The sequence below is a fragment of the Schistocerca serialis genome, chromosome 2 (genome assembly GCF_023864345.2).
Source record: "Schistocerca serialis cubense isolate TAMUIC-IGC-003099 chromosome 2, iqSchSeri2.2, whole genome shotgun sequence".
Lineage (NCBI taxonomy): Eukaryota > Metazoa > Arthropoda > Insecta > Orthoptera > Acrididae > Schistocerca > Schistocerca serialis.
Window position 1 is genome coordinate 498,760,241 of NC_064639.1, and position 18,282 is coordinate 498,778,522.

The 18,282-nt window shown below is 40.2% G+C and overlaps 1 protein-coding gene across 1 annotated transcript in view; it reads left to right on the forward strand.

Annotated features, from left to right (window-relative positions):
* The window catches only part of LOC126457441 (protein takeout-like), a 61,908-nt gene that overhangs the window by 21,242 nt on the left and 22,384 nt on the right, over nucleotides 1–18,282 (forward strand). Inside the window, exons 2-3 of the mRNA XM_050093723.1 lie at nucleotides 8,169–8,261; nucleotides 10,381–10,528. Of these exons, the coding sequence (XP_049949680.1) occupies nucleotides 8,169–8,261; nucleotides 10,381–10,528 (241 nt within the window). The remainder of the gene's footprint in view (nucleotides 1–8,168; nucleotides 8,262–10,380; nucleotides 10,529–18,282) is intronic.

Genomic DNA, 18,282 nt, shown 5'->3' on the forward strand with positions numbered 1-18,282 from the left:
CCGTAAATACTGAGGCACTTGTCATAACGTTGTACCAGTTTTTGAATACCCTCCTCATAGAAGTCTGCCGCCTGACTTGTTAACCACTACATCACCACTATCTGACTTCGTCGTCGTCTTGAAGACGCTGACCGCCACACCTGTGCAGGAACAGATGTTAGTCACTGGGTGCAAGATCGGGGCTGTACGGAGGATGATCTAGAGTTTCCCATCGAAAAGATGTGACGGGATCTTTGGTCTGATTCGCCACATGCTGACGGGCATTGACTTGCAGCAAAACGATGCCCTTGCTCAACTTCCATGGACTGTTGCTTTGATTCTGGTGTGACGTAGGCCACCTATGTTCCATCACCCGTAACAATTTGTCTTAAGAAATCGTCACCGTCGTTGTGGTACCGCTCAAGGAAAGTCAATGCACTGTCTAAACATTTGGTTTTGTGCACATCCGTCAAATTTTCGGTACCCAACGTGCGCACAATTTTCGGTGATTCAAGTGCTCGGTCACAGTGCCATACAAAACACTACGAGAAACATTAGGAAAGTCATCCCGCAAGGAGGAGATCGAAAAGCGTCTGTTTTCTCTCACCTTACTGTCCACTTCCTGCACCAAACTTTCATTAACGACCGAAGGACGCACACTCCGTTGTTCATCATGCACATTTGTGCGGCCATCTTTAAATGCTCTCACCCACTTTCTTACCATTCCATCACTCATAATGTTTTCACCGTAAACTGAACAGATCTCACGATAAATATCGATCGCTTTTAGGTCTTTAGCACAAAGAAATCTTATAGCAGCCCGTACTTCACAGTCGGCAGGACTCACGATTATCGGAGACATCTTAAACACTCAGTACACAACGTAAACAAGGACGAATCAGACTGTAATGGCGTCAGTGCGTAGATTAAGGAACAGACTTTCATGTAAAAATAAAATTATTAAGATACGTTAGCACGTCTTTTTTTAGTTTCAAAACGGTACTTAAAAAAAACACGCCTCGTATATAAAGAAGGTCAACGTTGGACAATTGTGTAGAATCCAGGGCAACTGAATGTATATAACGATGGAAGGCATGAACGTGCACAGATTTGTATATTTCCCAGGAGGAGAAGTATCCGGTTTAAATCCTGCTGGTGGAAGAAATATTTACCGCCAGTATTTGGCTGGAAAGGTAAAGAGATGTGGTGGTGTGTATGTTCTGCTCATCGGTATATGAGTCAATGTCCTAGATTAAACTTGAAATCCCTTATGTAGGGTCTCTTGCAATGAGGGCATTTGACACTGTTGTTGTTGATGGGGTGGGGGGTTAAGCTCGGCGACCACCATGGTGCTGTTCGAGAGAAGTAGCCAATATGATAACAATGGGTTTCATCCTCTCTCTCCCCTCTAATTATTATACAAACAAACATGACACTACACGAATATAACAGTCACCTAAATTCAACAGTTACACTTGCGTCACTACCCTCACACGACACGGAAAGGAGCCATTGTGTGGCAGTAGGCGGCTTAACAATGCGTCCGAATCTCCCCGTCAACCATGCCACACGATTCTTTTTTTCTGTCACGAAAACGCTGAAAAAGGTGGACTTCCAGACATTTGAAGACAGATGTCACATATGTATCAAAAGCTGACGTACAAAGTTTTAAAAATGTGTATGAAGTGAGCTATCTAGGAATATACTACAGCTCCCTTTGTACCCGAAGCCACACAGGCCGCGTAGAAATTCTAATATGTGGTACGATGGGAAGGACCCCCTGCCAAATATTTCGCAGCAGTCTGTAGAAAATGGATCTCTTTGCAGAAAATAACATAGATTTTCTTACTGATGGGTTGCTTACTCTAATCACTGATCCCTACCAGCAAACGAATGCATCGTCTTTCGGCTACAAGTCTCGTTAGTCCTTATTTTTAAGGACCGTCACACTTGCAGTATCCTATCAAAATGTCTCTCAAAACAAAGGACCGTCAGGATCATTACAGAAGAATGAGTATTGGGAAAAGAAAAGGAAAATTCGTGTTCCAGTGGACGTCACTTCGCTAACAGCAGAGATGACAGTCATCATATGTCTCTCACACGCTTTAGCAAGAAGTGAAGGAACAGACTCCAGATTAGGGTTTTTTTTATTTTTATTTTTTTAAGCATTTGCACAGCTCCTGAATAATACCCCAGTAAGCAATATGCAGGGACCAACTTTGTTACAGAACTGTCAATACGGCAGTCTCTGCCAGATTAAGGCAAACTGCGCCATTAAGGGAAACGAAATACTAGTTATTTTGGCTAAAGAGGCCACTCATAACGGAGAAATTAGTCACTGTGAAACCAATACTACATGAAAAGTTAGTTCTTTAACGAAACAAGTGTGGAACAGCGAAGTCTTGTCCGAAGTAGAGGAGCTGCAAACACACAAAAATATCCTTCGCTTCCATTGTTTGAGTGGTATGACAGCTGTCCATGTTCAAGAAGTTTCAGAAATACATGCAGCCTGCACCACATCGATCTTGTGCTGTCTTTGCTACATCTATGTAATGAAATGGACGCTGGCACTATCTTCTTCGGTTGCAATGCATGATTCCAAAAATTCGCTATTCCTTGATCGGCTAAAACTCAACTGCCCCATCCCGAAATCAGTAAAATCGTCATTATCGGAGAACAACTACAGATTCTCATAGGCTACATACTTTTGGTGGACTTGGGTATCCCCTTCAGTACTAAGCTACTACTGGACCGTATACAATGTTGTGTAGAATTGGTAACGAGCTGTAAGCTGTTTATTTCATTGCATTACACAAGATATGAATAGAAGAGTGCTGGCTGTAAGAAACCTTCTCAGTTGTCAATCAAAAAGTTGCCTATTGTTAGTAAATGGAAGATGTATTTGGTTTACAAACGGAGCTAAGCAATCATTCAGCCATCCAAGCTGGCCAGTACTCAGCCCAACCCAGGCGCCTGCAACTTTTCTTGCGACTTTCACGTCTTGCTAAAGATAGCCCACCTGAAACGTGGCTCTTAACCAGGGAAACGGACAATATTTTGTGCTGTGTGTTTTTATTTTATTTGGTTATACAGAGTGTCCCAGAAATGTTGCAACAAACTTCGAGGGGTTGTATAGGGTGTCTTGAGGAGCAAATCGTGGATAGGAATGCATGTCGGGAAACGTCATCCAACAATGTTACAGAGCATCGAAGTTATAGGTGCTAGCGCCTGCCGTTAGGTCATCTCTTCGGCAGCAAACGTGACTTCATACGCTAACAGATCGTAGGCGGAACGTCTTGCAATGTTGTCTGTTATTCACTGATCGCCAGTGAAGAAGATGGAGCTAGTTGCTGCACAGAAGGGCCTTGTCTCCTATGAATTCCATGTTATGCTGCCTTAGTGCACTACAGTTTACGACATGTCTGGAGATCTTAGAGGGAAACTGGTATCTGAAACTGTCATCCACTTAGGCCACACAGAGTATCACTTTCATAGGAGACAAGGTCCTTTTACATAGCAGCTAGCTCCGTCTTCTCCACCAGTGGTCGTGACAGTCAGTCGCGATCACTGAATAACAAACAACATTGCAAGATGTTCCACCTGTGGTCCATCAGCATACAAAGTCACGTTTGCTGCTGAAGGAGTGGCTACTTTGCACTGATTGTTGCCAGCATCATATTTAAAGTACCAGGGAAGCAGGCTGCTAGCCTTACTTGCCCCGAGTCCCATTGAGTTGAGGGACTAACCGGTGGGTTTGGTAGTCTTTGCCATATGAGTACAAAGGTGATCACGACTCAGAATATGTCCGAGATGCCCAGCCTTACTCCAAAGTAACTGATATCCCGACTGTCGGGACCACTTACTTGGCCACTCATACGTTGCCCGTGATTCACGGACTAGGACATGACAACAGGAACCCACACCATGAACCATGAACGATGCAGTGTCTTTTGACCAACTTTGTTGTATGGGGGCGAAAGCTGGGTGGATTCAGGTTACCTTATCAATAAGGTTGAGGTTACGGATATGAAAGTAGCTAGGATGATTGCAGGTACTAGTAGATGGGAACAATGGCAGGAGGGTGTCCACAATGAGGAAATCAAAGAAAAACTGGGAATGAACTCTATAGATGTAGCAGTCAGGGCGAACAGGCTTAGATAGTGGGGTCATGTTACACGCATGGGAGAAGCAAGGTTACGCAAGAGACTCATGGGTTCAGCAGTAGAGGGTAGGAGGAGTCAGGGCAGACCAAGGAGAAGGTACCTGGATTCGGTTAAGAATGATTTTGAAGTAATAGGCTTATCAGAAGAGGCACCAATGTTAGCACTGAATAGGGGATCATGGAGGAATTTTATAAGGGGGACTATGCTCCAGACTGAACGCTGAAAGGCATAATCAGTCTTAAATGATGATGATTATGATGATGCAGAACTTGCACTTCAGACCTGCATCTGTATCTGTGATAGTACCCTAAATAAAATTAAAAGACTGTTAGTTCAATATAAGCTTTAGCTTTAAAGGTGAGTGACTCTTAAATCATGAATGAGAGATATGCACGCTTCATTGGCTCAAAAAAGGGTAAAAAAAGGGCCAAGTTGAGATAGCTTGGCATGGTGTTAGCCTTAAGTCATTGTCTAATTCATTACTGTAAAGTACATAAGAGTGAGGTCACTTGCTTTAGGTCCTATGCAGTGTCTATGTTTGTTGTCATACCTACATGATTACCGAAAATAGGCAGATTGCAAGGCCTGTATTTGTGAAGCCCAAGTTCTTGTACAGTATTCTAAAGGTAGATTTCTCTTACCTCAGTCACTCTGCTGTGCACCAATGCAGATTTCATATTAGTATCCATTACTAACATTTGTCTGATGTCTCAGTCTGGTGTCATTGTTGTGTCCTGCGTCCTAAGTAGTGGTGTTGGTTTGATGCATAACTTTTTTCATATAATTTCTTAATTATACTGTTACAGCATGATCCTCACAAGGTTGATACACCTATAGCACTGTCAAGCTTGTATCCAGCAACACAACCACTGCTATTGGATTGTGTCTAATGTTATGACAACCACTGCAATTTGTGTGTTGGGTAGTGTACAATTTCAGTAATATGGCTCCTGTGTGCACCATGTGTGGAGGTTTATCTCTTCTAATACATTTCAAACAACTTTCACCACCATGACACTGAACTCTGCATTTAAATGACCAATTATAATTATTTTTCTGTGTCCCAAAGGCATTAAGTTGTTAATAGGTTGTTTGAAAGTGGTACAAGTACATAAAGAGCCCACAGCTAAGGACATATTACAGTCTGTGATCATAAAGAATTTGGCCATGTGTCACGTACAGATGCCCTATGATGAATGTCTTCTGTCTGCAGCTGAAGATGGCATCCAGTAGGGTCTGTAGTTCGTCAGTGTTTGTGCGCGAATTGTATTTACCGAGCTGAAATGATCAACCACCATGGCAGAAAAATTAATTGTATGACCTTCTGGATAACTGTGTCTGACGACGTGTCTTATTCCCTATGCTTAATACATTAATTTCTTCAAATTAGTTAGTCTCACTCATTTTCACATTCCGGCCACAGATCACACAGGAAACTTCCTTTTTTCATGTCACATCCAATAACATTTGTATTTTCTTCATACTTCCACAAGTGACTGTATATTCTTCTGTCACCTGTCTACTGTCATTTGTCTCTTTTAGATTATTTGTGCTACTACATTCTGCAACTATAATATGTAGCATGTGATCATTCTCCATATTTGTTACACTTTCATACAATTCTGAATGTGATAGCTTTCCTTCCCAAGAAGTAGACTTTCTGTCCAATTTTTTTTTTTTTTTTTTCTTTTTTTTTTTTTTTTTGCCGTTTTCAAGAACTCCACCTCTTCTCACCCTCATTCTACATTCTATTTATTGTCCTCCCCATTCCTGCCTGTCCTTATATAGTGTGTCTCATCTTTTGTTTGTGCACATATATCTCTCCTTTTTCTGATCTTCGACGCTAAATTAACAGAGGTTAATCATCCACTATTAAAGCTGAAACTGCTTTTAAAATCACTATTCAGTGACAACTGCAGCAAGCACAATAACAGGTTCACTTGGTTCAATCAGCTCACAAATATTACAGCAGACAATGAATAATACCTACATGTTCACTGCCAACTGGTCAGTGTTGGACTGACCTCTCCCACAACCTGGGACACCTGCATGTGCCACTGCTTCATAGGAGCAAAATAAAATGTGTGAGCTCCTCCACATAAATCTTATGCTGGTATTCCTGAAATTTGGTTTTCATAGCACCTTCTGATCTTCCATCTTTATAGCATGTAAGCTCTGTAATTTTATTAATGACAACTCAATTTTGACTAGATGCTGCATAATCTGGTTTTCCTTCACACTGCGCTTTAAAACAGAGCAGGGTCACAAGGACAAATAAAAGAAAAATTTGTGTTCAAATAATTCAAGGAGGTTTTCACTTAAATTCTGCTTTGAATCCTGCTCTATTACTGGCCAAACAACTGAGGGACAGAGTTAATGCTACTTTCTCACCCATTAATAATAACTCCTAAGTTTTTCCTTTCTGGTTGTGCCAATACCATTTGTGCCTAAAAAATAATGGAGTGTAAACCTATAAAAATAGCATGGGATATCAAAGACAACACCTATGTGCATTCTCCCAAGTTGTTTGGACATTTTATATGCCGAGAGAAACTAAAGTTTCACCAGATTAGTGTTCACCATCCATCCCACTGATAATGAGGTTCTGGAAGGGCTTCATCTCTGCTGTTCAACTACCACTGGATATCGAACAGGAGCATTCACAGATAGTGGAAACTGTGTGCATCTAGTGTTTCAAGGCAGCTGTGTGTAGAATATATTTGCAATATGGTGGAATTGTCAGATTGTGATAACAGAAGTACAAACAGATTCCACCAGCATTCCATTATATCCATGATCAAATTTCCATGGTGCAACAGAGCACAAACATAAACAAAGCTCTCTCTGAGCTCAATTTATACTTTAACCACGATGCATCCCTTTCTAAGGTGTATTTTTTCCCCTGTCATTCACTGCAGAAAGAATTGCAGACTAGCCTCTGAGAAATTGGGAAAATTGCAAAGAGATCCATGACAACATTGAAACAATCATCACAGTAAGCGACTCTGTTCATGAACAGAACCATGAAAGATCTAAATCAACATGACCAGGCAGTTAGTAAACATTGCTCCTCCCAACAACAAATGCTACCTCACTTGGTCCAAGTTAGGAAAGATAATTTGTTGTTTTGGTCTCTTTTGGATTTTATTTGAAATCCTTCTCATGAACTCTGCAAACCCCACAACATGGACTTTGAATAACAAGACCCTGTTTCCCTCTTTTTGACATATTTCCAAAGTATCACCTTTCAATGACTTACATTGCTAAACTAATTGTAATTTACTTCAAATTTGTAAGAAAAATATGACATATTTTATTACATCAATTACCCATCTATGAACACAACAAACTAGTCAAAATCAGAAAGGAATGCAAAATTGACAAATGTAAACTTCCAAATACAAATAATAATAATAATAATAATAATAGAAAACATACCATTCGCACAGGAGGGATAATGGTTCTTTTCATGATAAGCCATTTCATGACAGATACAAGTAAGTAACCTGTGAGCTTACACTTTACAGAAATTTTAATGTCATCACACATTTTAAAAAACATGGAAGTCTGCAGTGTAGCTTAAGCTCTAGCATTCTCCACTTTCTTGATGACCTTTGTACAAATCAAGCTGACACTATACAATTCAAATAAATTTCCTCCACAATTCATGTGAAAGTATGAGAAAATACAATTTATATTGCCTGTAACAAAGATGTGTACTTGGTGAATTGTAAACAAAAATATAGACAAAATATCGATATTAAGACTTGAGTATGAAAGCAACAGCAAGTCACTTGAGTTATTTGGTTTTATCAAAGCATGTTGATCAATTTACTCAAAATTTTTGAGTATCCTTACACACAAGGGGCTTTTATTGATGTCTTACAGTTACTGTGACAGCAAACTCCTTCTAACATGACAGACCTCTATTATTTTCATTTGTTTGTCTGCTCAATGGGTGTGCATTATGTCCCCTCACAATGTGAATAAATATGTTTGTTGAAACTATGCTTCCTCTCTCCACAGCTGCTGACTGGAAGAGGTGTAGTCAAAATGACCCAAAGTTTGATGAGTGCTTAGTGGAAGCTATCCAGGACACACTTCCAAAGCTGAAGAATGGTGAGTTACATTATACATATTTCCATAGAATGCCATCTGTAATGACCTCATCGTCAATGGGATGTTGAACTTTAAATGTTTCTTCTTTCCATAGAATGGCTTTAATGATTTTTTTTAATTCACTATTTCTGCTGCATTAGTTCAGACAAGTCATTAATTCAAAAATAACAGTCCTGAGGTAGCTTGGCTTAACTTGCTTAACCAGAAGGCGGATAGAGAGCCACATCACCAAACTCAATGAGAGATATGGCATATTACAAGATAATACGTATTCTATCCTGCTGTTGAGTCAGTATATGTGGAGAGGACAGACATCAGCATTCCAACATGTAGTTATTTACCCAAGCAAACAATGATTTTTGGTGTGGTCAGTTCTAAAATGAGAACAAAAAAGTAATATTGCCAATTTTTTAAAATAATTAACACTCTAAATATTTTGAATGTTGCTAGTGATTTTAATTACATATTTCTTATATTATTTTAGTCAATAATATTAAGTGAAATTATGGTGGCAGTGGCTGTTCTGATTAGCAAACATTACAACTATTAGGACCAGGGCTTTTGCTCCTCTTCTTCAATTTACAGCTGTTCATTTGTTACAGCGTAACCTTACCTATGTTTCCTCTAGTACATGCATTTAGTACAGAGGCTAGTTGTGACAGTAAAAGCTTTCTTGGTAGTCTTTGCTATGTTTGTGGTGAGTTTGTGATTAAGGAACATCAGAGGAATAGTACAGAGTTCAAATAAGTCGTGGAAACTGCATAGGGCATGTTTTGTATATGTTGTGAATCTTGAAAAATGTCAAAAAAATAGAAAACAGTTCTTCAAACTTGCCATTCCAGAGATACCACTCTAGTGACATTTTAAATTTGTAATGCTCATGTCTGGTTTCAATTCAAAAACTAAAAGCAGTAATAATATACCCTAAACTTCTGATTGTCATTGTTTATTTATTCATCCACCTTTGAGCACTTGCATGCAATCACTGTCATTATGAGTAATGTAAAAGAGATTATATAAAGTATGCTGGACATGTTAAGGAACTTACTTACATACACTATGATACTGCACACGGTTAAAAGTCCAAACAATAATAGAACATACATGACATAACAACATATTTCTAGACATTCAGTCAGTAGGCAATGACCTAGATCTTTCCACTTCTAAATCACAAGAAGCTTTTGATGATGATCATAGACATTCGTAGTGGTATCCAGTCTGATGTAAATGAATAACCTCATAACAATTTTCATTGTACCTTGGACTACACAGAACCAATGAGCTGTTTACAAAAACTGAGCTAAATGATTTGGTTAAGAATTTAGTCCTGGTGTAGAAAATTATGGAACCTGTTTATAGATTTTTCTAAAAGTAATGTAGATGATGATGATGATGATGATGACTGGATTGTGGGGCGCTCAACTGCGCAGTTATCAGCGCCCGTACAAATTCCCAACCTTTTCTCAGTCCAAATCTTCCATTTGCACGAATGATGATGAAATGATGAGGACAACACAAACAGCCAGTCACCTCAAAGCAGGTCAAAAGTAATGTAGAGACTGTTTTATTAAACAATAGTAACACCTATATGTCAATATCTGTTGGCCTTTTATTTCAAGTGGTATTTAATACAAACAGTTTGATAAAGGGTAGGTAAACAGCCTTTGATTAATTGTTAAATATGTTTACTACTGTTTGTGGCTGCCAAAACTTTTATTTACTGAAACAAAAAAAAGTTGACAGCCATAAGTGGTAATTACCATGTTTGACAATTTGATGGAAACAGAAAGCAAACACAAAATCGGTGGTGCACGCTAATCCTTGATAGCTAGCATGTCAATACAAAATGCAAGAACAATAAAACTTAAGTAACTGTAATAATAATAATAACATTTTTCCCAACAACTAGATTAATCTATGTTATTAGTGACTGATGAGCAGATGCCAACTTCGAAATATCTGAGTCCACCACTGTCAACTAGATCCTCAGGTCACTCCTTTCATATATCAGCACTTCAATTCTCACTTTTGTCAGGAGCTGCTGCACAATGTTGAAACCCCTCTTCACTTGATTTTTTAAAACAAGAAAGTATTATTATACAGCTTGTTCTTAAAGGTGTGCGTGAGCTGGATATGCTGCCACTGGATCCTTTGGAGATTACAGCACTTGAAATAGATAAGGGAGATGGTCCTGTTGGAATTGGGCTAAAGTTTAAGAACATGAAGATTTATGGCATTTCTGACTCTATAATCACCAAACACAAGTGAGTATATTTACAAACTCTGAACTTCTAAACTACTGGAAAGTTTCCAAGACAGTAGTTATCACATGGAGAATTTTATTTGTAGATAGATGAGAGAAACAATATAGTTTGATGAAAAGAAGATACGATTACAAAAATTTATATAACTTTATGCAGATTGAATATAAGCTTAGTTAAGGTGTAATTTTAAATGAAATTGCATCAAATTTAATCTACACAGTGCTGTAGCACAAACTTCCATTTTTCAGGTAAAAGAGTAACTTATACCGCAGATCTGTTTTCCCTTGAATTGCAGAACACATTTTGTATTCAGATTTGATTATCTTCCTTAAGTCTATTCAGCTGCTATTGCAGAGTAAAAATGAATTTTGGGAGATTTGTTCATGGGGAATCAGTCTATTTATACACAACAGAAGGAAACAGATGAGGGGCGATGAGACAAATGTGGGTTTTCCTGATTTTTAAATGCTTCATACACATTTATATTATCACTTATTTGAGAAGGTACAATGCTTTCAGAAAATATGATCTGTTACATTTCTGTATCCAGTGAGTGTATCTGGATTTGAGTACACAGGTACTACATTTTCCTATAATGCACATGTTTCACCTCCCACACATCATATTGCCAACAAATTTAGGATATTTCTTATGAGTCTTACACCTAGAATGATCCCAGCCTACACCAGTAGCTACTCCTCCTCCATTAGCTATGCCCTCCAGTGAAATCTGATAGAGTAAACAATGTCAGTATCATGTGCATGTACACATGCAAGTCAATACAACATATCTTCCAATGCAGCTTTACACAATTGCTATGCCACCTTGCACAATGTTGTGTCATCACAGATGATCTCTCCAAGCACTTCAGAACTGTGGCTGGCTCACGGAGTTATTATTATACAGGACAGAGTTTTAGTTTAGGATGATGACTCATAATTGTATGAAAACAAGATAAAACTTGACTGACTGTCATTCAAAAAATAAAAATTAATAATGCTGGTATCTTTTTTTCACAATGTAGTGATTTCTTATTACTTTCACATCTGTAAAAAGTGTGGCAACTGGCAGCCCTCTCTTAAAAGTTAAACAAATCCAAAGGAATGCACAGACAATAGTTACTCAAAAAGTTTTGCTTGAATAACCCAAGTCTAGACGCTTACTCACCAATGCTGTAGTCCTGATATAGTTTTGTGTAATTTCTTCCTGTTTTCTGTGGTTGTTGACTAGTCTCCAAATACAATCCACCTATTTGTGTGATGTGTAGTTAAGGAATTTCCAAAAGTATTTTATCCTGATGTAATCTTAAAGTTGTTTGAATGAACACAAGTACACATAAAACATCAGGAAAAATACTTCAAAGTTATGTAATGTTATAAGTATCACAATATAATAATTAGTAACAGCCACAGAACTTTCAAATTGTCCCTCATAAGTTCACAACAGTCCCCTGAACCATATGGCTTTGTGAAGCATTATCAAGTAAATACTTTAGGAGTGAAAGGGACCATTCACTGAAAAGCAGAAGCATTGAGTCACTGACAGGCACACATAAACGAGAAAGAACACACACACACACACACACACACACGCGCGCGCGCGCGCATGCGCGGCTCACAGGCTAGGAAATTCATGAATGGGTTTTGGAGCTAGTGGGAGCAGCAAACAGAAGATGATGATGATGATGATAGAGTGAATGGGAGGGAATGATAGCATGGAGGAAGGGGAAATGGTCATGTGGAGATTGTGGGGACAATGGGTTGTCAAAGACTGTGGCCAGGATGGTTATGGGAGTGAAGGATGTGTTGTTGCAAGGATAATTCCCATATGGGTACTTCAGAGAAATTGGTCATGAAGGGAAGCATCCAGATGTCCCAGATTGTGGAGCAGCCACTGAAATTGAGCATTTTATGCTCAGCTGCATGTCGCGTGATGGTCAATTTTGTTCTTGTCAACAGTTTGAGAGTGGCCACTCATTCTGGAGGACAAATGGTTGGTAGTCACACCAACATAAAAAGCTGTTCAATGCTTGCAGCAGAGTGCATAACACAACTCCTTTCACAGGCGGCCCTGTCTCTGGTGGTGTAGGATAACCCTGTGACAGGAATGTGGTAGGAGGTGCTATGTGGGTGGATTGGGCAGGTCTTGCAAATTCCCTGTGGCAAGGGGTTGAGGGTGGTAGTGGCATAGGGAAGGGGTTGGATGTTGTGTAAGTTGGGTGGGCAACAAAACACCAGTTGAGGAGGGGTGGGGAGGATCTTGAATAGGATGACCTTTATTTCAGAGAATGATGATAGATAATTAAAGCCCTGACAAAGGATATGGTGCTGTTGTTCCAGTCCAAGGTGATACTGGATGAAGATGGGGGGATCTGAGGGGGAGATAGTGGGGGCTCCTTTGTAGCTGATTCTTATGGGCAATAGGAGAACTGTGGGTATTTAAAGACATGTCACAGAAAATCCGTTAAGGGGTAATGTCTGTCTGTGAAGGGCTTTGTGAGACCTTCAGCATACTGGCCAAGGGAGTTTTCATAAATTCATTTATGTCATCCATGGGTGGCCTGGCTGTATGGGACCAAGTTTTTGGTGTGAAAGGGGTGACAGCTGTTGAAATGCAGATACTGTTGTTGTTAGTGTGTTTAATATGGACAGAGGTGTGGATAAAACATGAGAGAGGTGGAGGTCAATGTCCTGGAAGGTGGCACATTGAATTGAGGAGGACCATGTGATGCAGATGGGAGGGAAGGTGCTAAGGTTGTGAAGGAATAAGAACAACTGTCTTGGCCCTGAGTCCATATCATGATCATCTTTGAATCTGGACCAGACTAGCAGTTTGGTATTTTGGGAGGCCATGAAGGTTTCCTCTAGATGGCCCATAAACAGGTTTCTGTAGGAGGGTATCACATGGGTACCAATGGCTATGCTGCAGATTTGTATTTCTTCCCTTCCAAGGAGAAGCCATTGTGTTTCAGGATTTGTGAGAAGTTGTATTAGGCATGAGATAATGGGTTTGGAGCCTGAAGGATGTTAGGATAGGTTGTGTTTGATAGTGACACAGCCACGGGCATGAAGGAAATTGATGTATAGGGAGGTGGCACGAACAGTTGTGAGTACGGATTCAGGAATTAAAAGGGTTGGGATGATGGAGAGTCAGAGAAGGAAGTGGTTGCTCTCTTTGATGTGAAAGGCTAGGTTTAGGGCCATTGCTTGGAAGCATTGGTTGACAAGAGTGGAAATTCTTTCAGTCAGGAGCATTGTGGCCATCTACAAAAAAATGTCCAGGATTGTTTGGTTTGTGGATTTTGGGGAGCATGTGGGAAGTGGGTGTGCAAGGTGTCATTGGGGTGAGGAGGGAGATGGACTTCGGGGAGAAGTTCTGGGAAGGGCTTAAGCATTTCACTGGGGATTGCATGCTATTTTGAGTTTTGGGATAGGATCATTATGGCACAGCTTGTAGGAGGAGTAGTCACAAAATTTATGGAAGTCTTCTGCCAGGTAGTCACTACGATTCATCGTGACAGTGTTGTAGCCTTTATATGCAGGGATCATGATTAGGTCAGTATATATCTAGAGGTCATGTACGGTTATCCTTTCTTCAATTGCAAGACTAGTGATCTGAGGAAGACACCTGAGGAAGGATGGTAAGGCGAAGTTGGAGGTAAAGAATTCATGGTAGGTGACAAGGGTGGTTAGGTAGGAGGGGGAGGATCATGATAGGATTGTAGCACAAACTGGGAGAGGCTAGGTCAGTGTTGGGATTAGGTTGGCTTTAGTTGGAAGGACTGGTGCCAAGTAAGTGTTTCTACTGTAAGGATCAGAAGAAGGTGAGTAGACAAACTTGTATGGGGCTGAAGTTTCTGGTGGAATGGTTAACAATAGTGTTTGGGATCTGTTTAGTTTCTGGAATTTGCAGAGTGTTAGACTTGTGGAATTTGAAGGATTTGACTTGTCAAAGACCTGTATCCTTCTCCCTATCACTACAGTGGAAACACTTCTTTGCCTCACCTCTAATGCCAACCAAATCCCAGCACTGGACTTCACCTTTCCCAACTCATACCACCATCCAACCATGACCTTTTCCCCCTCCCACCTAACACCCCCCCCCCCCCCTGGTCAATGTTCAGGAATTCCTTACCTCAGCTTGGTCTCACCATCCTTCCCCAGGTCGCTTCCTAGGAACACTAATCTTTCAACTGAAAAAAGGACAGCCATGTGGAACCTCAAAAAAGATCCCAAACTTATCATCCTCACAGCAGACAAAGGCTCCATGACTTTCACGATGAATCACAGTGACTATCTGGCAGAAGGCTTCCACCAACTGTCTGACACTTCCAACTACAAGACACACCATAGTGCTCCCATCGCAGAAGTCCACTAAAACTTCCAATCCATACAGAAATCAGAAATACGATGGTTCTTTCCAAAACACGCCCCCCCCCCCCCCCCGCCCACCCTACGTCCCATGTCTATCTCTCTCCTCAACCCAACATCCCACACACCTTCCTTCTACATACTCCCCAAAAATCTACAAAACCAACAATCCTCAAAGCTCTGTTGTAGTTGACTATTGTGTTCCAACTGAAATAATTTCTGGTCTTCTTGACAAACACCTCCAACCAATTGCCCAAAACTTAACCACCCATTTGAAAGATACTAACCATTTCCTACACCGATTTTGCACCATCTCTACCACTTTGCCTCCTGGATCCCTACTTGTCACTGTTGATGTCATCTCTCCACAGTTACTGTTACACTTGACATGTCCCACATCATAACGGCTACTGTACCATGCGATTGATCAATGGATCATGCAACCAATTAACTAACTAACTAATATCTTCCTACACACTAACATCCCTCACGTCCATGGCCTCGCTACTGTAGAACACTACCTTTCCCAACATCCTTCACTCCACAAACCACTACCTCATTTCTCATACACATTACCAACTACATCCTGACACAAAGTACCTCCCCTTTGAAGGGAAGGTACAAAAAGATCCACAGCACAGCCATGGACATCCACAGGGCATCTTCCTATGCCATCCTGTTTATGAGTCATCAAGAGGAAACATTTCTAGCCTCCCATAACACCAAATAGCTAGTCTGGTTCAGGTTCGCTGATAATATATTCATGATGTGGACTGACAACCAAGACCTCATTCCTTCTCAACCTCAACACCTTCTCTCCATCTGCATCACCTGGTCCTCCTCAACCCAAAGTGCCACCTTCCTCGACATTATCTCCATCTCTCTGATGACTCCATTCACACCACTGTCCATGTTAAACACACTAAGCAACAACAGTATGGTGGAACCTCATTTAACGAGCACCTCCCTGGACAAATAATTCACATGACGAGCAAAACAAGTTATTAAAAAAATTATCTAACGAGCGATGTTTCACATAATGAGTCACAATGATTGAATGTGATGTCAACAGCTATTTGCAGGTGTCAGGTGAAACTTTTAACAATATGAACACCTTTCATTGTTGGCAGTGACGTATGAACAATGTGCTGCAGCCTGGGTTTAGTGCTCTTTCTACCACCATCTTAGTGCACCTTGTGATTACACATTTTTCTAGACCTAAGTACACACAGTGTTTTTTTTGTGTGCAAATTTTAATTACCTTAGTAGAAATGTCCCTGAAGATAAAGCCACAAGAAGATGTCCATACGAGAAAGAAAATGATGTTAGAAATGAAACATGAAATCATTGAAAAACGTGAATGTGATGTGAGCAAGCTTATTTAGCATGCACATACAATTGGTTACGTCAAATATTTATATCATCCTCAAGAACAAGGACAAGATTACGGAAATATATACTTCAAAGGGAGTGACAAGAGTATCAAAACAACAGTTTCATATTCTGAACTATGTCAAATGGTTGCTCCTTATATGGATAAATGAAAAGCAATTGCTAGATGACACTATTAATGAGAACATTATTTGTGAGAAGGCACGAATGATTTTTGCCGGCCTTGTTAAGCAGACGACAGAATCATCAGCGACCGAAGAAGTGTTTAAGGGAAGCCACGGGTGGTTTAAGAAGTTTAGGAGAAGAATCGGCACCCACAGCATTGTGATGCATGGCAAGGCAGCCAGCTCCGACACAAAGACAGCAGAGAACTTCATCAGCAACTTTAAGATGCTTGTAGATTCTGAGGGTTATCTGTCGCAACAGGTTTTTAATTGTGACAAAATGGGTCTACATCACCCAGTCACAAACCAATGAAAAACAGTCTTAACTGTTATTCTGCCACAATGCAAGTGGCAATTTGAAAATCAAACAATTGCTTGTTTACCATTCAGAAACTCCAAGAGCCTTCAAGAAGTGTACAGTCCAGAGGAGCAGATTAAATGTGATGTGGAGGCTCAACAACACGGCTTGGGTGACACATGATCTTTTTGTGATTGGATCAATGAAGTGTTTGATCCTTCAGTAAAAAAAATATTTGCTTGAGATGAATCTGCCACTCCATGTCTTGCTTGTTATGGACAAAGCTCCTGCCCATTCTCCAGACCTACAGGGTGACATTCTTGAAGAATTTTGATTCATCAAGATCCAAATTCTGCCCCCAACACCAATCCATTACTCCAGCCTATGGACAAGCAGATTATTTCTAACTTTAAGAAGCTATAAACTAAAACAATCTTGTAGCATTGCTTTGAGTTGACTGAAACTACCAAACTCACTCCTAAAAAGTTTTGGAAATATCACTTCAACATCACTGCCTACGTAAGACAACTCTCACTTCTGGTTGGAAGAAGCTTTGGCCGGAATGCGTTGTCAAAAGTGACTTTGAGGCATTCAAGTCATTATCTGTGGAGCCTGAAGTCAACGAGATTGTGTCTTTGGCCAAGAGTATGGGATTAGAAGTGGATAACAATGATATTGATGAGCTTGTGGAAGATCACAGCCAAGCAATCACCAACGAAGAGCTTATGGAATTGCAATGTGTTTCACAGCAGGAAGTTGTGGAGAGGTGTTTGGAGGAGGCAGTAACAGCAAAAACTAAAAACTCCACTCGAACAGGCCATGAAGGCCCAATGGTACCAACTGGTTGCCATGTCAACCTCAGCCCACAGGTGTCACTGGTGATCTGACGAGAACCAGTGTTACCACTGTGATAAGGCCATTAACTGGTAAGAGCAAAGCAGCAATCTTCTAGTGCAATAAGAAAAATGTTGAAAGCATGGGAATCGGTTGCATCATACATTGAAAATCATCACCCCAATAAAGCAGTGTCTAAACGCACTGCAAATTTATTTGACAATAATGATGTGTAGTATTTACGCCAAGTGTTGAAGCGTCACAGAAACAAATGACTATAGATAGCTTTCTACTAGAAAAGAATAAGTTATGTATCGTGAATAATAAAGTACATAATACTGTATGTATAATTTTCTTTGAATAAATGACACAAATAAGATAAACTTGTGGTACTTTTTCTACATGGGATGCATTATCATATTTTACATTAATTTATATGGAATAAACTGTTTCACTAAACAACTGTTTTGCAAATAGTTTCACTTAACGAGTGTTTCGCACTACAAGTAAGATTCTGGAATGAATTATGCTCACTATGCAAGGATCCAGTGCATCTGCATTTTGACAGCTGTTGCCCCTAGTCTGGTTCAAGACATTGATGATCTCTTCACGACCTGGATTCAAGGCCAAGGCATCCTACTCTCATTCCCTCACGACCTCAACACCTCTCCCTCCACATCACAGGGTCCTTCGTAA